Source organism: Aspergillus sydowii (genome assembly GCF_001890705.1).
Source record: "Aspergillus sydowii CBS 593.65 unplaced genomic scaffold ASPSYscaffold_17, whole genome shotgun sequence".
Taxonomy (NCBI): Eukaryota; Fungi; Ascomycota; class Eurotiomycetes; order Eurotiales; family Aspergillaceae; genus Aspergillus; species Aspergillus sydowii.
This window is the reverse complement of record NW_024467875.1, coordinates 703,666-723,279: the sequence shown is the minus strand read 5'-3', so window position 1 is coordinate 723,279 and position 19,614 is coordinate 703,666. Positions and strand designations below refer to the sequence as shown.

Sequence of the window (19,614 nt, the reverse complement as noted above, 5' to 3'; positions counted from 1 at the left end):
TATCACAGGCGAAACTTTTCGATATGAAGCTTCAAATCCAACCCCACGATCGATAGTCTGCCGGAGTTAACAGGGCTATGGCCGAGACTTAGTCATAAATGTCATGTGACGCCTTCACTTCTCGAACGTTCGGGTCGCCGTAGTAAGCAGGTGATATCACTGGCTGTAACCTTTAAATACTTCAAAGCTCCCATCAAAGGACCTCGGTTTCATCCTCGGATCTTGCATCAGTATCACATATCCGTCACAATCATGGCGTTCTTTCTACGGCGCCCCTTTGCCGTACCGGCGGCTCTGCGTCAGGTACCCAAAGCCGCAAACACCGCTCGCTTCATTCACAGCTCTCCGTTCAAGCCGGCTCAACCGAAGCCTCTCACCCCCGCCTCTTCCATCTTCGCGAAGTCCCGACAGACTTTCCAGAATGCCTTCCGTCGCACGTATATGCAGCCGACAGCCAATGCTTCGCAGGGTGACATGACCCAGAAGCTAATCTATGGCGCGGCTATCGTTGGTGGAACTATCTTGGCGACAAACTTGATCTTCAACCGGGAGACAAGGGAAGATGGCGGAATGCCTCACTACGAACGGTCTTATCTGAACGAAACTTTCATGCACACTGGACTTGGTATTGGAATCATCGGTATTGCTGCTAGAGCTCTCCACTCGAGCGGATGGTCGTATCGTCTCATGGCCACGAACCCTTGGCTTGTTGCTGGTGTCGGTCTGGTTGCTAGCATTGGAACGATGTACGGAACTTTCTACACTTCTCCCGACAAGTAAGTTTGATATTTCCCACGGAAAATGGCTCGAGTTTCGGCTGCTAATTTTTCTTCTAGCTACGTTATGAAGTACGGTCTCTGGACTGGCTTTAACATCACCCAGGCTGCGCTCCTCTCACCGTTGATGTTCATGCACCCCGCTCTTCTCGCTCGTGCTGGTCTCTACACTGTTGGAATGATGGGCTCTATTGCTTTCGTCGGTGCCACAGCTAAGCAGGAGAAGTACCTGTACCTGGGAGCGCCTCTGCTTGCCGGTGTGACTATCGTTGCCCTCTCTGGATTCGCGCCTCTTGTCCTTCCTTCTACCGCCACCCGTGCTCTGATGTGGTCTGAGAAAATCTGGTTGTATGGTGGTCTTGCTGTCTTCGGAGGTTTCACTCTCTACGACGTTCAGAAGATCCTTCACCACGCTCGCATGTCTGAGAGGGGCCTTGTCCGCAAGGACGTTGTTAACGAGTCCGTTAGTCTCGAGTTGGACTTTATCAACATCTTCATTCGTATGGTTCAGATTCTGGCCATGCGAAACAACAACCGGAGGTAAAGTTATTTCGACTTGACTCATGGTGATCTTCCAAGATCTTTCTTCCATATAAGGTTCTTGCTGGAGGCCACCTAGTACTGCATATTCTATTGGGATGTTTTGATATGGCGCGTTGATTTCATTAAAGATACACATTTTCTATGTAAATAATCTATACGACGGGGTTTCTGTCGTCTACAGCATGTTGTATCTGCCGGTTAAAGGAGATACAGACCAGTCTCCACTCAAACTAGCAGTTAAAAAATCTTAAAAAAAAAAAAAATGAGAAATTTCGCCATGATATTCGATCTTCTCCATATTCTAATGGCTACAAAAATCCAAGTTTCGAAGAACCACTGGAGAGAAGCTAGCACATGGCAGAGCCAGCCCTAACATCCCCAAAGCGCCAGCGCCCACGAAACGCCCAACCCTACTACACCACAAGGGACACGTTCCGATCCCTACGGTCCCACCCCTCCATTTCAGACACCTGAGAATAAGGTTCCTTAACATAATTCGAATAGTTACTAGCTTGCACCTACCCAAACCCACAGAGCCCACTCCCAGGCATCATATCTCGCGGCACTAACACTCTGGGCTCGCCCTTATCCATATCAAGCTTCAGCTCACCCACATCACTAACAGTCCACGTGCGACAACTAAACACATCAATAACGACAACAGATGGCTGGAACCCGTCCATCATACTGATAGTGTATGCGCCGCCATTGATCCCCTGTGTCGACAAGACCATGATGACCTGATGCCCGTCCCTGCCCTTCCTGAAGGCCATCTCCGACCACCCGCGGTAGACAGGGTACGTGTTGTAGTTTACGTAGTAATCCGGGTCAAGTTGAATCGCGTGCTTGCGGATCTTATTTAGTGTGGTTATTGTTTTGTAGAGCGGGGACGAGGCGTTGTAGCCCGAGGGCCAGAGGGCTTCGCGGTTGTAGGGATCTTTGGAGCCTGATAAGTGTTGCTCTTGGCCTTGGTAGATTATTGGGACGCCGTCGAAGAGGAGGGTAAATGTTAGGATGTTTCTGGCGAGCTATACGGTGGGTTGGTTTGGTTTGGTTAGCTACACTCGCTAATGTACCCTATGTGAGAGTGCGGTAGGCTTACGTTTATGTCATATTTCAAGCCTGCAAAGCGCGGGATGTCGTGGTTCTCAGAGAATATTGTGAGGTCTGTTACGCTGAGACAGCGGTTCTTCATGGTCTCGACTTGGTTGGGGAGGGACTCTGTGTTGCCGAGGGTAAAGGCGTCGAGGAGGGCGAAGTAGATGGGGTAATTGGTGATGCTTCTGAGATCGTTCTGGTAATTGCAGATAATGTCAACAGATCTCTCATATACCTCTCCGAACATGAATGTATTGGCTGCTTTTTGGAACCCGGGGAGGAAGCCCGGTGTGATGTGCTTTGCGGCATCCAAGCGAAGTCCGTCGATTGAGTAGGTTGATATCATCTGTTGAATCCACATCTCTAGAATTGTTTGGACGCGGTCGTCCTCTGTGTTCAAATCCGGGAGGGCAACAATATCATCACCTGTCCAGCAATACTGCGATTGAGGGTAGTCATTCCAATCGTAAATCTTACAGAAAGAATGATAGAATCCTTGGTCATTAAAGGGATTGAGAGAGGAGTAGTTGACATCAGTTGCCGGATTTCCACCGTTTGTCGGATAGGCCATGTTATTTATGACGATGTCCATCATGAGAAACATACCCCGATCATGGACGGCTTGACTCAAGTCCAGTAAATCCTGATGGGTCCCAAAATGCGGGTTGAGGGAGTACATGTCTTGAACCCAATAGCCATGGTATGCTTCTCCGTATGAAACGCGCTCCTCGATATTTTTGACAATTGGGGATATCATGATGGCATCGAAACCCATGTCTTGAATATAGTCCAGGTGGTTTATCGTTCCTCTCCAGGTTCCACCACAGTAAACCCCTTCTGTAAGGTTGCAAGCACGAGTGGTTGATCCATCCGTTTGGGCAAAGCGATCGGTCATGGTCTGATAGACGGTCCTTGTTTTCCAGGCTGCGATGTTTGCTGAAAGCACTGATATGGGCAGTGTCACAAATATAGTAGCGACATGAAGCCATTGCAGCAAGCAACTCAACCAAACCATCATTGTCGTATCCTCAGCAGGTACGAGTGGGGGAATAACAGGCCGAGGGTGTTATAGCCCAGTGTATAGGCCCAATGGAATGGATAATAGACAATTTCGAGTATCTAGTGTAGATAGAAATGTGTGGCAGCCTACAATTTCAAGCATTGAGGGATTCTCAAACAAAGTGACAATTGGTTGCTAATTCAATAAAACAAAAGGGTGAAGTCGGCAACACAATGTAAGCTCCGAACAATTTAAAAAGAAAACCAGCTAGAGGATGGAAGCACTATTTGAAAGGTCAACCTCATCAGCGAAGCCTTGAATCAAAGCCATTTGTGTGTCTTCATAAGGATTGAACAGTCTTTAATCCTCCAGAGAACAAACTTGGACTATTTTAATACAATGGGAGACTTATACTGTGACTTTATACGGTAATAATCTACTGACTACTGGTAGTACTGTCTCGAATGCTATTGACAACATTTCATTGCTTCATATGTAAAGAACTCCCATGTATATTCCAGGTCGATAAACATTAGTTCCAATTTCCTGACCCTGCACTGTTCAGATCGCCGTCCATGAATGGGTATCTCAAAACAAATTCACCCCGAAAATGATAACGTTTGCGGTATTAATCAGATGCAGCTGTCACTACCAGATCCCCCCCCATTGTTTCTGCTCAAATAAACCAACTGGTGTGTATACATGCAGGCATGGCTGCCTTTGCTCATCAACGGGCGAGAGCAGCTAACTGTTGATGGTATGCTCTCTTCGCTGCTATCTTCTTCTGCTGCGAAAAAAAGTACATCTTCTTCTCTTCCTCGGGCGTCATCGCGGGAGTAGGAGGAAGTGTTTCCTTCTTGGGCATCACATCAGCCTCAATGGCCATCCAGTCCAAACCCGCAACGCGAGGAAACTTCTTCTTCTTCCCAATTTTCACCATATGGCACCAATTCTCTGCAGAAATGCGCTTGAATGTCTTCAGGATCAGGGCAACTGTTTTCCAACCCATGATGCGATCTGCCGGCATAAGCAGCTCGAGGTGCTGCTCGGGCCAATCGCACTGGTAGAAGTCGTTGTACAGTCTACTCTCCAGCTTGTTAGGCGTGAACCCAAGGTATTTCTCTTTGTATGTCATCTTGTTCTTGCCCCATACACAGCAGAACGAGCTTCGCATGCGGAAAGAAAGGAGGAGATCGTTGTTGGGTAGACCTTTCAGGTTTTCGAACTGCATCATCTTCGACTCGATGAAGAAGTTGATCGAGTAGGCAGCGTCGCGAAACTCGGGGTCGCGGATCGATTCTCGTAGATGGATATTGTTTCCTATCAGGTCGAAGATGATGTCGAGCTGTGCGCCTTCTTGGTCAAGTCGACAAACCTGGTCGGGTTTGGAGCCGCGGAGGGTGAGTTGGAGTCTCTGGAAAGGCTTCGGTTTGCGCGGGTGGCAGATACACTTTGGGTCGTTGCTATTGGAGCGTTTTCGTCAGTATTTGAAGTCATAGTTGAGACATGGGGACGAAAACTTACCACAACATATTGTAGTGTTTGCTTTGGATAACTCCAAGATCACGGTTTGTCGAGCAACGTCTCGGTTCTCTTTGGCTTCAAGAAGCCCACTGAGAGAAGAGAAAGGACCTGAGGAGAGAGACCCTTATAACACAGTTGTTGTGATGGGTGGCTGGCCCTCAACTCACTTACTTATGAGCGGTTTTCAGCGTCCTCTTCACATTTGAGCGCGAATTGACCTTGGAGCTTCACATCTGCAATGTTATGAATACCTGGCTTCTAGAAGGTAAGTTCTCAGGGCACTGCCAGTTAAATATTGGACGGATTCACTAAACATAGGGCATTGTGAAAGAGCAATGGCCTTTGGACCAATTCAAAGGCGTCATGTCATTCTTTGCCATGTCTTGCTTAGAGGTCTGCCCTGATATTCACTGTACCGTATATAGCACACAGACTGCTATTAGCCTTCCTGCTCTCCTCAGGAGCTTGTCTTATAGACTAGCATTCCCCAGGAGTCTATATTTTACTTGCCCATATCCTCTTCTTTTCAGGTTTCTAGTGTGCCTATGAGGCTGGGAGCTAAGAGGTAGGAGGATAAGGTCGTGTTGTGAGTCGTTTATCACAAATACTACAACTGAGACTGTCGTTTCCCTTTCCTTGTTACATATCCATTGCAAAAGAGGGACATGTATTCTGAACACCAGTAACACCTTGTTGGTATTGTTGGGAGCATCAGACACCTACAGAAGTATATATTGGAAGCCAACAGCTTGTCAAGGTACACGCTCAATTTTGGAGGTTGAAAAGTGCATTATTTTTTCACTGGGTATAGCTTCAGAAGGCTTATCTATATTAATAGGTAGATATGTAGACACAGTAGCAATTAGCGACAGGTTCCTATATACCTGGTGTCCACTGTTTCGCCGGCGGTGCAAACAGTAGTGCCTGGCACCTTGATGACATTAGTGACTGTCAACGCTCTCCAACCTCTAGGATCAACGACAATACCACCAACTTCAGAGTCCGAAAGATGCTACATTATTCAGTAATATCAAAATGTATCCTTTTTCCAATTCCCTGTCGGTTTGCGGTCCAATACAGTCTGATTACATAATCACACCAAAGCTTCATCGACAAGATCCGGCGCGACCTCAACATTCTCAAGTCTTTCTGTCGCCCATCCACATCACTCGCTCTGGCCCGCGCCGTTCTACTGAAATACCAAATACCTTTTATTGCTTAGGCCGTCATAATGTCCGGTGAAATGGAAGTCGACCCTCCTGTCGCAGAGGAGCAGACCCCCGAACAGACGAGCAATGGTGGCACCGATGCCCGGACGCAATCCAACGCTGTTGCCGTACGCAGTATTGAAGGGTGGATTGTGATTGTAACGAACATCCACGAGGAAGCGTCAGAAGAAGATGTGACGGACCTTTTCGCCGAGTATGGCGCGATTAAGAACTTCAGCCTGAACCTTGACCGCCGGACGGGTTACGTGAAGGTAGATCTATCCCACCTCTCCTTTCGAATTTCGACCTAGATTCTCGAGGAATATTGACCTTGTTTGCTTGCTCAGGGATACGCATTGATTGAATACTCAACACTCCCCGAAGCCGCCGAGGCTATTAAGGGACTGAATGGTTCCAAGTTGCTTGACCAAACCCTCGAAGTCGACTACGCATTTGTTCGACCGCCGCCATCCAACAAGGGGAAGGGCGGGGGAAGAGGAGGTGGTCGTGGGGGAAGGAACCGCAGCAGGAGCCGTGACCGAAGCCGCAGTCCCGGAGCTGAGAACGAGAGGGACTAAGATACCATATTATTTACTATCGCCATTGCTCTGAGATGAAGTCGCTTTTTTCTTTCTCCTCTTTCCCATATCTATTCAGCGCGCCTTACCGATTCTCTCCCTTCACTTGGTCGCATCCGGCGGTTAAGAATATGAAAAATGCTGATATCGGCTTTCGGACTCGATTCAAGCAGAGGTCGTATCGCGAGTAAAGCGACACTGGCCGGCAGTATCCTTTGTCCCTCTCCCAGAACATGGTTGGATGCTTGAGCGGAGTGGGGTTCAGGGTTATACTTGCCGGCGTCCTGTATATTGATTGGTGTGGTATGGATGACTCGACTGAGATTTCTCTTCCCTTCGCTCCAGCTGACGCGTAATATAGATACATACCCACCGATCTTAATTCTACCAAGATATCAAATCGTCTTCAAAATTTCGGCTGTTAGTATCGGGTTTCCCGCGTGATATCCACGTAAACAATATAAAAGTGTCGTGTGACTGGAAACTATGGCCTTTTTTCTTTTACCTTCGGACCCCGCACCCGCATAAGCTCATATACGAAAAACATTGTAGCAAGTACTTTGTTCAGTTTGACAGGCGATTCGTTCTATTCTTCGATGCATGGCTTCGACGCACCATGCGAGCTTGCGGACGAATAGGGCAGCAGACTAGCCCATACTTAGAGTTCCTTTGCACATGTGGAGTGCGAAGCGCGTGATGCCATCGCCAAGGACGACAAGAGGGTGAATGTATTTTGTAGACCATTGGACATACAAAGCAGAACAATTGCGATCGGAATAGAATAATGGCAGATTCTTCACTCTGCGCGGCGTCAGGCGGAGCATTCCGTTGACGTCGGGGAAGTCGCAGGGACGGGACGAGACTGCGATCCCCAAGCTCCTCCCCGCTTCTCCCACTTCACACCTGTCCACCTCAAGCCACCTCAATCCACCTCAGTGCACAATTATTATTTGTTTTTCCTGGCAATCTCATGAAGATGCATTGAGATATGTGAGGCTCGCTTGCCTTTTTCAACTGGACGCGCGCCGCGTTCTCCATCTATCCATTCCCTTACTTCTCACACCGTCTTCGGCGGTTCTCCGTCCCAGTTCCTTATCGGCGGCCTTTTATCCTTCGCTGAAGACATCAGTGCTTTCTTCCGACTCGGGCTGGGGAAGACAGCGCGCAAAGATACCATTACAATGGCATCGTTCCTCAGGACGTTATGGTGCCTCTTATCGTTTAGCTGTCTCTCTGAGAGCTATGCGCGGATACTTTCGCAGGGCGACCCAGCTGCGCCGGCCGACCTCTATCGCGACGACAATCATCAATTGCCGCTCCCTGTGAAACCATACAAACAGACATTGCGCGATCTAGTAGACGCCCTCGATGTAATGCAAGATGAGTACTTTGTCCTCTGGGAGGGTACATGGCCGTCTGGAAATGACTGGACTAGGGCTGTCCACGGGACGCATGTGTCTGCGACACTCGCTGCGCTGACTACATCCATGAACGATGAGTTGATGAAGGAGCTGCTGAGCAATGCTAGCGAATCCGACGACGACGCGGCTACACAGGACGCCGTGGCGCTCGAGAACCTTGTCAGCCGTTTCTTCGCACAAGTTACGACATATTATTTCGGAGAGAATGATTTCGCGCTTAGAAACCAGGCGTATGATGATATGCTATGGGTTGTGCTGGGCTGGTTGGAGAATATCAAGTTCCAGGTGCTGCATTCCGATTTGCACTATGAGGGCTTGTCCAGGAGTGGTGGGCGGCCGTGGCATGGGACGCAGTTTCAGACACCGGCGGCGCACCGTGCTCGGATATTCTATGACCTTGCCTCGGCGGGCTGGGATACAGCCGTCTGCGGAGGTGGGATGATTTGGAGTCCGTACCTACTACCGTACAAAAACGCTATCACGAATGAATTGTATATATCAGCCAGCATCGGAATGTACCTCTATTTCCCCGGTGACACGATCGATTCGCCGTTTGTACAGAGCGGAGACTCTGATGATGACGGTTTACCTCATGACCCTGTTTATCTTCGCAGAGCGCAAGAGGCATACAGATGGCTGAAGCATTCCAACATGACAGGGATACACGACCTGTATGGTGACGGGTTTCACATCAGTGGCTACAAAAGTCCCCAGCAGCCGGGAACAGCTCGATGCGACGAGCTCAACACGATGGTGTACACGTACAACCAAGGTGTGATACTCAGTGGGCTAAGAGGTCTTTTCCTGGCCACGGGGTCAGAAGAGTACGTCTCTGATGGACACGAGCTCATCAAGAACGTCCAAAGAGCAACGGGTTGGCCTAATGTATACGACCAACACTGGAAGGGCCTCGGCCGCGCAGGGGTCCTCGAAGATGATTGTGATTCAAAGGGTGACTGTTCTCAAGACGGCCAAACATTCAAGGGCATCTTCTTTACCCATTTCGCGGAGTTCTGCCGACCCTTCCGCCCACAGGAGGAGCGCTTCCTCCGCACACAATCCTGGACGCAGAACGGCCGCTTCGAGCGCGCCTATGAACTGCACCAGTCATTGTGCAAAACATACCGTCCCTGGATCGAGCGCAACGCCGAGGCTGCTCTCGTTACGCGAAACCAAGACGGCAAATTTGGTATGTGGTGGGGGAAGCGCCACCAGGTGTTTGACGATGACGATGAGAATGAGGATTCAATGTCCCACGAAATCAACCCTCTACCAGACGGAGCAACAGACTACCGCAATCATCCTGAGTTGATGCCGCCATCCTGGTCGACAAACGCGACGTCAGTGCCGGAAACCGATGGAGCGGCGATGAAGGCTCGGAACGGGCAGCGCGAATATAACGATCGTGGCCGAGGACGTACAGTGGAAACGCAGTCTGGCGGCGTCTCGGTCCTCCGAGCCTTATTTCAATGGAAAACGACTCCATCTCTGTCCGGCGATTTCATATGAAGCTCCATGAGCTCGGGAAGCCCCTTTCGTACTACTATGAGTAGTTTAACCTCGGCACTGCGGTGCGCGTGTTTGGTATGTAGTCTTAGTGTCCTACCCAGCTAAATATAAAGAAAGATATCCTTCTACACCCGTTCGGCTCGAAATCAATAATACCTTCTACCCGGAAAATAACAAACAGATCAATAGTCGAAGCCGACAATAAACTGCCCCGTAAATTTGGCCTCCTCTCACGTACCAATACCGTATCCAACTAAACCAATTCAGTCCATCGGCCCCGGGCCCCATAATGAACCTGAATAATAACATAACCCCAGTATACTATAAGTGATAAGATGAACAGGCGAAGAGCAGTTAACTGTTAGCCTTGAGAAAATTAGTCCCCGCTCCCCAGCGCTCCTCATCGAGCCCCCTAAACCGCGCCGCTCACTGGCCCGCTCGAATCGTCCATCACTCCATCTCGCCGGAGGAACCCGCCCAGGTGGTCGGTCGAATCCTTCGCCCCTGCCTCGGTCGGGGTCGGTCCTGGGCCTATCCTGCTCTTGGTTAGGGATGGAGAAAATCCCTGCCCCGGGTTGCCCTTCGGACTCTGGGAGTGGGAGCACGAGTCGTGGCGACGTCCGTATTAGGGATCAATGTGTCCGGGCTAACTTAGTTATTGGCGATGGCGATAGCGATGGCGATATACTAAGATCCTGGCAGGAGGCTGCGGAGTTTAAGGGGCCAAGGAAATGAATTGTTGTCGGGACTTGTTTGGTGCCATGGTGGGTTGCGTGAACGCGTGAATCGTTGATTCCGGTCAACCGTTGGGTTGGTCTTTCCGGATTGGCGGATTTTTGTTTCTTCTTTTTTTGTGATTGAGATGGCTAACGTCGTTTGGAATTGATATAATATGGTAGTCTACATACCGAGCAAGGCAAGTATGGTAAGGTTGTCTCCGTGTGTTGGTTGCAGGCTTGCAACCTGTAGGGAGGGAAATGGGTCGATTATGGTACGTGGAGACTAGATGGGACTGGGGATCTACGCGCATGCAGGAATCCATATCCATATCAATCCTGACCGACTTCTACAACATCCCGATTTACACGGGGTACCTCATAAATTCGATGGAGGAAGGTCGAGTCGGATATCTGCCATAGTTTGGATGACTGTAATATACCGAAGAAATTACCTGAAAGAGTACACTGCAGAATGAGTGACCCATCCTCGCGTCCTTCCCGTCCAGCATTTCAGCTTAGGTATCGAGCCTCGAGAGGAAGGGTTAATACTCTAGTCAGTGCAGCCTGTACGAATAATGAAGCACTTTCCTTTTGACCGTAGGCACAAGGAGCAGGTAGGTACCTAGGCTCTCACTGTGGCATCGATACACAGACCCAAGCGCTCCAGAGTACAGAAACCCGTCGCATTCTCAACCCGCCCCGGATGTTGACATCAGCGACAGCTTGTCTGTCTTACCTGAAGGCCCTGGGGTTACCTCAACCGCATTCTGTGGATAATACCGCACCTGGGCGCAGTCATTCCGGGGGATTGGCTGATTCGCCACTGAAGTTAAGAGATGGGTGGCTGCATCGGGACCAGGTCTGCAATCCCATAGCCCGGAGAATTCGAAATGGGTCTGCTCGAGTGATCTTCAGGATGTGTGCGGCGACACAGCGATTCGTGTCTTTGCCAAATGCCAACTCACGATGGACGCTTCAATTTCAAGACCTACTGGATACTTCCGCGTGGCCAGGTGGATTCGACATTGCCCCGTTGAGGCCCAGTATGTGGTAGGTTGGTATGAGGTGCCGGAGGAAGAAGGAATAAAAGAAGGGAAGATCCCACGCTAGAAAGGTGATGGTTGGATGAATTCCCATCTATACAGAAAATTGATTGGTTGTGTCGCATCGCGCGTCTTTGCATTTTTTTTTTTTGGTCTTCCTGCAGACTGAGTGGATATCATTATTGACGGGAGTTGCGGGTAGCCTGTGACTGGGTTTTCTTTGCGTTTCCCTTCCATGTTGGGTCGTTGGGTGTGTGAGGTTATTTGGGAGATGTGTTGAATGTGGATGTTCTTCACCGATGTTTGAGATGGACAGCAGATCGCCTGGCAAAAGGTATGGACTACCGCGGGATATGGATGAGGTTTCCGTTTGCGGACTCTCTTGGTTACATCTGCACTCCCCCTTGGTAACGAGTTACCTGTCGGGCGTAATTCATCAAGCCCGGAGGATATCCGCGATGGAGATGTAATTACCACACATTGATCAAGATCCAAGAATCAAGATTAGAGTCCAGTAGGTTGGGCGTTAAAGCCACATGCAGCCGCGCAGGTGGGGTTTTCCTCATTTCCAAGGCAGGGTTCAAGGCTAAGTGTGCTTGTCTGCTAAAATTGGTCAACGGGCGACAGGGAGATCGGGTGTTTCGAGTTTCGAGAATTAGAAGTCCTCTACTATATATGACCTTTTGGGATTGTCCTTTAGGCTTTATTTAACACCTGAAACATTCATGGATGGATGGGTATTGAGGCAGTCCTGCGCAATTTTGATATGCACAGGGCAGTCACCAGCATTGTCACACAGATTACAGTGTTGCAGGCGGAGGGCGCCGTCGAGTACTCATTGGCCGGTCAGCCCTATGAACACTGCATCCATGCTGGATTGAACATACCTTGCGCATGCCTCTGTCCCAAGATATTCCTGGGGTTCATGCCATCCACACATTCCTCATTTATGGGCTTCTCCCGTCAGCCATGAAGTTATCGACATCTCCCATGTAAGTAATGGAAGCAGATGCTGACCAACAGCCAACTCCAAAATGGAGGGTGGCCTGGGCGGCAGCCAATGGCCGGTTGCAGATCAGCACCGTTCTTTATCAGCCGAGCAAGGATGATTGCAGCCCAGTGATGTCAAGGCCCATCATGACGAAATCATTCCTCTCCGGGGTTTGAGATGGGCTCGGTGTATCGCAGTCGCCGTGGTAAACAAATAAACATCATCCAAATATGAGACAATGTTACAGCAGCTGGAACTGCTTGAATCAGCCTCAAAATGGCATTGTCGATTGGAAGTATGGATCATGGAACTTGGAAATGAGGAATGGCCGGTGGAGAGCCCTGGAGGGGCCCGCGAGTCACGCGGCGGCGGACGGTGGGACGTACCCGAACGAAAGTCCCTTACCGTATGTGGTACGTATACCATTGCTTTTCCCCGTCAACTCTGTACGGTTCAGTATCGTATGGTATTCTGTATATTTTACCAGCAAGCGGAGAATTCACGCGTCTGTTGAGAGTTGAAGGGCAAGCGGTCATTCAGACACTCGCTCTTTCACTCGAAAAGAGGACGCCAATCAGATCTATTAATGTTATGACAAGGTGACCCAAGTGAAGAAGGCGGCGTTGCTTCGAAGAGGGCCCTGAGCCCCTGGCTCTACAATCTAAAGTCCACACCGGTGGAAGACTAAGGCTATCCTCATCGGTCACAAGCTAGTAGCTACCGGTCGTCTCTATATTAATGCGGGGGCGACAAGAACGGCTTCAACTGGGTCCCGGCGTCTGAGCGCTTTGCCGCTGTTTGACTGTCTTCGTTGTCTTGACGGAACGGGACAAACTTCTCGTGTTGAAGATGCGTTGTCGGTCAAGACATGCCAACAAAATGGGCAACGTGACCTGCGAGAGCCCGAGAGGTTGTTGTTTCGGCACTACAGTTTTCGATAGCATTCTCTAGCCCATTTTGTGGGAGGGAACAGCCGGGGAAACGTTCCGGCAGTCTTCACCTGACGGGGCTCATGTACGTTGACAGAGTGGCAGGCTGGCAGCAGTCTGCACTGCTGCAGAAGAAACCACGATTCCTGGTTCTGACGGGAGCTGTGGAGTGGTCCTCGATCAGCTGCTTTCTTTGTTGCCTCCAACAAACGTTGAACGGTTGAAGCCTTGAAGGGGGCCTGTCGAATGACGTATATCCTTCTCGCCCCAGCCATGGAGTGGATGGGTTTTGAAACAGTTTCTGTTTCCGCCTTTGCCTTTGCCGATGCCGACGGCTGAGGCCTAGCGGATGGCGGTGCACCACTCTGTTTGACAGAATCTCATTCTCCAGTCAGGCGGTGGCCATCCAGTCATCGCAGTCCACTAACGCCCAAAGAATAATGCTGAACAAAGTCCCGATTTTGAGGAGTGGTCCGCTCGCCGCAGGCAAATGACGCGCAAAGACCAATAAGAAGCCTCCGTGATGTTCTCTGCCGTTCTGGTGTTAATCCTTCATCCCAATGGGGCAAGCGACGACACCGACGAGAGAGATGAGATTATGAACGTCTGAAGTTGAAATGCTGGTTCAAAGTGGGTTGGGGACTTGGTCCACTCTGGAACCGCAAGGGACACGCCCAGCCGAGAGAGGAACTGGAAAGGAAAATTCGGTCTCCTTTCCAAGCCCCTTGCCATCGATCTTCTTTGGTACCCGCCATTTTGGATCGGGCATTTTGATAGCCACTGGCAGGCGCCTCCTGCACCCGGACTGGCAACATGCCATTTTCTGAAATCTGAATCCTTCTGGGGTCGCCAGCCAAGCAAAATAAAGCGTTGGTCTTGGTGCATACACTCAAGTTGTAATGTTCTATATATCTCAAATGACTGTCTAGTGTGACGATGGCACCGTCAGCGTTCCGGGCATGAGAAGACACTATTAGAGGTCCAAAAACTCTTTTTCTTCTTTTTGCCGAATACCTTTTCAGGGACAAAATTATAATCACTGGAGCTTACCGACAGGTCAAATAAGCTGCCAATCAAGCGTGAAACATCAAAGTTGGGTGATGGCGCTGCAGGCAGAGATCGCCCGACGACAGATGTTTGCTTAACGGTGGGGGAGGAGAGTCACTACGTAGTCACTACTGTTCCACCTTTCCATCTGCTGTGTAATGTATTTCAGACCAACTGAAGAAAGAATGGATGCTGCGACGTTTCGGGGATATAACAATAAGGAGTCATCGCACTGGATGATGTTGTTGACTCGGAGTCGGAGCCTCTGATTCCCATTTTCCACCTCTCCCTCGAATAACTGCAGACTGCAGAGAATCTCCGTCTGACGTCTCTCTCATTTGATCGACATTGCGTGACCTCATATTTTTCCCTGGGCATGGGACCTTATTTCAAAAATCCAAGCCAACCCGTAACCGAGACGGAATGGCTTCTTCCTGACCCCATATTCTCGATCGCTTCGGCGGAATCTCATTGGCGATGCGCATTTGAACAGGAGCCAACGGACTTAACGGAGTGTCATTCGCTCCTTCGGTGTGTCGCCTGAAGAGGCGAGGCGATTGCGGAGTGCGGGCCTGAGAGGCTGAAGCAGGGCGCAAATAATAGTGGCAACAACACGAAAAGAGTAGAGTAACTACTGACTACTACATACATGGGTGCATGCAGTGCATGGAATGATTTCTTCGCAACCGGACGATGATGAGGATCACCGTCTATCCCCCGACAGCGGGCTCTCGTTGGCTGGTGTTGCTGCCCCTCCCAGCTGAGCATTGTCGAACCAAGGGGCTTACAATGCTGGGACGCGCGCGAAAAGAACCGTGGATGGCCGACCGAACTCCGTCAACGAACCCCCCTAAAGCGCCCGCTCCCCCGGCCGACCAAACACAATATTTCCCTGCCTCACCGAGCTGAGAAACAAGCGACGGAGTGGCACCGTTCATGAGAGACAAACGAAAATGTCTCTGACGCGCAACACACCAGATAACGATAGGGACTCGTAGACGGGAGACTCGTACCTTGACTGGGGATCCGTTCAGTGGCGGCCACGAGTTCTTTGGTCTCACTAACTTTGTTCTGGTCTAGCGGTAATTTAGTAACGGCGATACCATGTATATTACAATCGGAACACATACAGCACCGATACGCCTGCGAAAGTACGATTCCTCGATTCCCCTGCACAGATGAAGATCGGGAGACTGGCAGGAATATATCGGTATTTGGATCTTTGATCGGAGACTCTTCTTCCTTCCACCGCTTCTCCTTTCACAGCTACAAGGATCTTCACTCCCAAACAGTATTCGTTTCTTGCTGTCCTCCTGGCCGGGTACATTTTCCTCAAGTCTCTCGTTTTGCGTGGGAGACGGTTCTTTTGACCGGTGCCGCCCGCCGTTTTCAGGCTTTACAAACCAACTTTCTTCACACCACCAAACCCGCAATAATACGTCCTTATATCAAGTCCGAGAAAGGTAAAAACACGCCTTGATAGTAAAAGTTGCTTTTCCCCAAGCAGACTGCAACCTCGAAAGCAGCGGCCCCTCGAAAGATACATTCCTTGTGCTGCTTTGTTGCAAAAGCATCCATTCGGCGTCGCTCAGTCCCCAACCTTCGCTAAAACCCAGTTCCACCCCTCCAATTCACTTCTTTCAAGCTTTCCTCCCCTTCCCCTGGATCGCTCCAAAAGGGTCTCCTCCGGTTTTCTTTCCTCTTTTCTTTTCCATTTCCTTTCGCTTCTTCCCTATCTCGCCTCTGCCGCCTCTCTTCTTCCCATTCTTCCCTCCGCTCCGGCTTTTTGCCTCTGCTCCACCACTCTGGAAATCTTCTCCTTAGGGACAACCCTCTCGAGCGCTCACGATAGCTACCTCCAGCGAAACGCAGATTCTTCATCTGAGGTGGTCGCTAGAGGTAGTTTTCAACAAGCGGTGTTCCTATTTGCCCGTTGTCGCCTACAAATCAACCTTTCTCCCTTCCCTGGTTCTCGTCGGCCTCAGACCATAGGACCCGTTCCAGGTCGACCACAGGTGTTCTACCCCCCCTAATATGGCATCGACGTCAGATGTGCATGGCTCTTCTCCGGTTCCGACTCTGCCTCAGCCGAATGAAAGCAACCGTGCCCATATGTCATCGCTTTCCTCATCCTCTTCCATATCCGACGCGGAAACCGATCGAAGGGGTCGCCCCGAACGTCCGCGTATGGCCAGTCGAAAGCCGAGCGCTTCAATATTAGTACCTAGAGATCACCCAGAAATTGAAATCGAAGAAGAAGAATTCCCTCCCGACGACGCGCGAGCCATGAGTCCTCGCCGCAATTCCGCAGACCTCGAGCGACTGGGCAAGGAGGCCAGACAAACCCTTCAGGAGTAAGTGCTGGCACAAACAATACCACCCTGCTGCTCAATATCTAACATTTTTACCTTCAAGACAAGCGAAAGCCCTCCAGTCGTCTCTTCAAGCCCTAGCCGAACGAATTGATGCCGTGAAAACCGATCACGACAAACTCGAAAACGAAAATAGATTCCTACAAGACTACATTGGTGGATTAACACGGAATATGAAGAGCGAGATGTCGAGGTCCAGTACCACCAAAGTCAAGAAGTCACAAAAGTAGGCTGGGCGCAACGTCGCCATCCTGGCTTGGGCCTAAAACTGTCAGGATTCTTTTTGCCCCGAAATTCGCGAAAGATCGAATCACTTTTTATGATATACCTATCTTCACGCATATTATCTTGGTGTTTGGCGGGTACTTTTTATACGGTCATTCATCATCAATTCATCGAACAACAGTCTATGACTGGAAGAACACATCCAGCAATGCACGTGGTCAAATCGTGGGGTCGATATCTTTTCTTTTCTTTCCAAGGCCATTGCCTTGGCTTGCGGGGAGGCAGTATTTCCGACAAGGACCACATAATTCTCATTTCATACAACTGCTGTTTGATGGGATGATAATTCGGACTCTAATCACTTGCCGACTTCACAGTTGTTGACTCGCCTTGAAATGCGCCCACCAGCCGCATTAATACGACGGCCCACTTCTGTTTCATTCGCTCGTCGCTCTTATTCCTTCATCTCCGAACGGCGCCCTGTCGAAGGACTGTCATCATTGCGTGCTATGCGTTGGCTGCTGAGGTCTGACCACCGGCCTTGGCGTTGGTGCGAGACGACAACGGCCAATCTTTGACCGGCCTCGCCGCAGTGTGACACCTTCGCTCAGATAATTCGGGTTTTAACTGTTCATATTGACCATTATTCTTCGCGAACCCTCGACCTCGCATTTCACCGATTTCTATTTCTCAACTTCTACGGGCGGCATGGTGTATTTTTGTGGCATAGCACGCTCGGCGTTAGGGCAGCTTTTTCTTTTTTCTTTTCTTTTCTTTTTTTTTTCTGTTAACTAGGGCAATTCTGTTGTTATTTTTTAGACTTGGAAACCGTTACTGGGGGGTTGCATTTGTTTCTCAGTCTTGATCTGCAAGCAAGCAAGCTGCTGCACGGTTTGCAAACATCCGAAGCAAAAGGGGCTGGAAAACATTTTCACGAGCAGCTCACTCTTCTATCTTCTTTGCTTCCATTTTTCTACCAAATGGATTATACCTTCTCCGCCACCATTATCTCTGTACATTGGAAATCGTCCTGGTCTGACGATTTGATTCGGGTTGACATCAACATCGACGTCAACAAACATCCACTTGTGGGCTCTGAAGACATCTGCTTTACCATACCCCAAACCAAAGCGGTTATTTATCTTAGCAAAGCCAAAAAGGAAAAAAAAATTAAATAAATCATTTTATCTCTTACCTACCATCCCATAACCAACCACATCCCAACTAATTGAATAAGCTCATGCCCAAGCCCGAAACTACTTCATAGCTTAAAATTAAAAACAGCCGAGGATTAATTAAAATGCAGAAGAAAAAAGAAGGGCAAAAAAAAAAAGGAAGCCCAACTCGAGATGCGCCTGAGCATGGCTATTCCATCCATTCCCCAGGGACCAAGGCAAACGCCACATTCGCGATCTTCCAAGCCAGCCGCCAGCCACTACCCAGCCGCTGTACCAGGTTATGTGCCCGGGGCTTGGATATCGTCATCCGAAACTGAGGAAATGTTTTCCGGTACATCTATAACATGGTGTGAGGTAACTCCGTATGTACTCTGTATATTAGTTCCCCTGCTTACTCCTAAAGGGGATTGTTATACCCTCGTTGCTTGGGTTACTTGCATAGTTAAACATTGATCACGATCCGTGCGTGGGGAAAATAAGCAATACATTCTATACTATCGAGGAAGGAACAGGTCGCTCGTTCTCCAGTAGGTCCGCCTATATTTACCCTGCTTACTTTACCTATATTCTCCACATACAGCTCTGACCACATCTGTCAATGTTTTTCACAAAATACTGATAGTGTTAGTACTACATACTTCCATCAGTACAAGCCGGGGGACCATCCCGCTATTACATTAGACTGCGTTTAGCTGTACTAGGTCCAGATGTAGTAGACCTAAGACTAGATATACCGACAAGCCCTAAGTCGACCGACTCGACCGACGCTGCATATGGCGCTGCAGGCTTCTAGTAGAATCTAACACCGGAAAGCAGATTGCAGGCATTTCAACGGTATTTCCAGCATCGTTCTGAATACGAGTGTACTGAAGAGAGCTGGAGGAGGAGGAAGGTCTGCTTACGTAGGTACTTCTGGGATATGGAATCCCCCTTTCCCCCCCAAATGATATTGTTCAAGCAGCGCATTCTAAATCGATATGCGTGCGACGAGACCATGAGCATTTGGAAGGCGTAGATAGAGAGATGCGACAAACGAGATGTTCATAGTACAGTCAGTGTTGAGGTAATCAAATATAAAGGATAGTCATTCGGCTCCTTATTACTAGTTATCTTCGGTCTGTATGTGTAGTGGGATATACTCAGCACCCACTTTCAAGGATACATGGCGAAGGAGGGCAAAAACGAAGCCACTATCTAGAAAAGCCTCGTAAAGCACAATGATGTATCCGTAATCTAGAAATATCACCGGGAAGCTTTTGTATTTGGTAGCAGAGACACGAACCCCTCCCTCGTTTCCCGTCTGATGGCCGAAACCAGGGAAGCCTTTGGAGATCTGTGGGGCAATGAAGGGGCTTCACCTCATTCCTTCCCCCGTCCTGCACGTACTTTGCTCGAGGGAGGAGACAAAAGCAGAAGAAAGGGAAATTAAAGGGCGCGTGCAGCTTTGTGTTCC

The 19,614-nt window shown here is 49.5% G+C and overlaps 7 protein-coding genes across 7 annotated transcripts; 4 read left to right on the top strand and 3 right to left on the bottom strand.

The window, feature by feature from the left end:
* Positions 1–252: 252 nt before the first annotated feature.
* Positions 253–1,596, top strand: ASPSYDRAFT_213187 (Bax Inhibitor family protein; the record flags this gene model as incomplete). Its single annotated transcript, XM_040844059.1, has 2 exons — positions 253–776; positions 837–1,596. 2 exons carry the CDS (start codon positions 253–255, stop codon positions 1,318–1,320), a joined length of 1,008 nt encoding a protein of 335 aa, XP_040697067.1. The 3' UTR covers positions 1,321–1,596.
* Positions 1,597–1,837: 241 nt separating this feature from the next.
* Positions 1,838–3,312, bottom strand: ASPSYDRAFT_137321 (alpha-amylase; the record flags this gene model as incomplete). The annotated part of the gene is made up of 2 exons (XM_040840786.1): positions 1,838–2,347; positions 2,422–3,312. 2 exons carry the CDS (start codon positions 3,310–3,312, stop codon positions 1,838–1,840), a joined length of 1,401 nt encoding a protein of 466 aa, XP_040697066.1.
* Positions 3,313–4,144: 832 nt separating this feature from the next.
* On the bottom strand, positions 4,145–4,949 carry ASPSYDRAFT_73302 (uncharacterized protein; the record flags this gene model as incomplete). Its single annotated transcript, XM_040850702.1, has 2 exons — positions 4,145–4,880; positions 4,942–4,949. The coding sequence occupies 2 exons, from the start codon at positions 4,947–4,949 to the stop codon at positions 4,145–4,147; spliced, it is 744 nt and encodes a 247-aa protein (XP_040697065.1).
* A 1,223-nt stretch (positions 4,950–6,172) lies between these two features.
* Positions 6,173–6,727, top strand: ASPSYDRAFT_36805 (RBM8 family RNA-binding protein; the record flags this gene model as incomplete). Its single annotated transcript, XM_040845474.1, has 2 exons — positions 6,173–6,421; positions 6,497–6,727. 2 exons carry the CDS (start codon positions 6,173–6,175, stop codon positions 6,725–6,727), a joined length of 480 nt encoding a protein of 159 aa, XP_040697064.1.
* A 1,181-nt stretch (positions 6,728–7,908) lies between these two features.
* On the top strand, positions 7,909–9,657 carry ASPSYDRAFT_163337 (putative glycosyl hydrolase; the record flags this gene model as incomplete). The annotated part of the gene is made up of 1 exon (XM_040843156.1): positions 7,909–9,657. One exon carries the CDS (start codon positions 7,909–7,911, stop codon positions 9,655–9,657), a length of 1,749 nt encoding a protein of 582 aa, XP_040697063.1.
* Positions 9,658–14,930: 5,273 nt separating this feature from the next.
* ASPSYDRAFT_557163 (uncharacterized protein) lies at positions 14,931–15,852 on the bottom strand. Its single transcript, XM_040849080.1, has 3 exons — positions 15,517–15,852; positions 15,452–15,462; positions 14,931–15,404 (listed from the first exon to the last, which is right to left on the bottom strand). The coding sequence occupies exons 1-3, from the start codon at positions 15,711–15,713 to the stop codon at positions 15,097–15,099; spliced, it is 516 nt and encodes a 171-aa protein (XP_040697062.1). The 5' UTR covers positions 15,714–15,852; the 3' UTR covers positions 14,931–15,096.
* Positions 15,853–16,420: 568 nt separating this feature from the next.
* ASPSYDRAFT_62409 (short coiled-coil protein) lies at positions 16,421–16,988 on the top strand (the record flags this gene model as incomplete). The annotated part of the gene is made up of 2 exons (XM_040850122.1): positions 16,421–16,740; positions 16,802–16,988. 2 exons carry the CDS (start codon positions 16,421–16,423, stop codon positions 16,986–16,988), a joined length of 507 nt encoding a protein of 168 aa, XP_040697061.1.
* Positions 16,989–19,614: the final 2,626 nt, after the last annotated feature.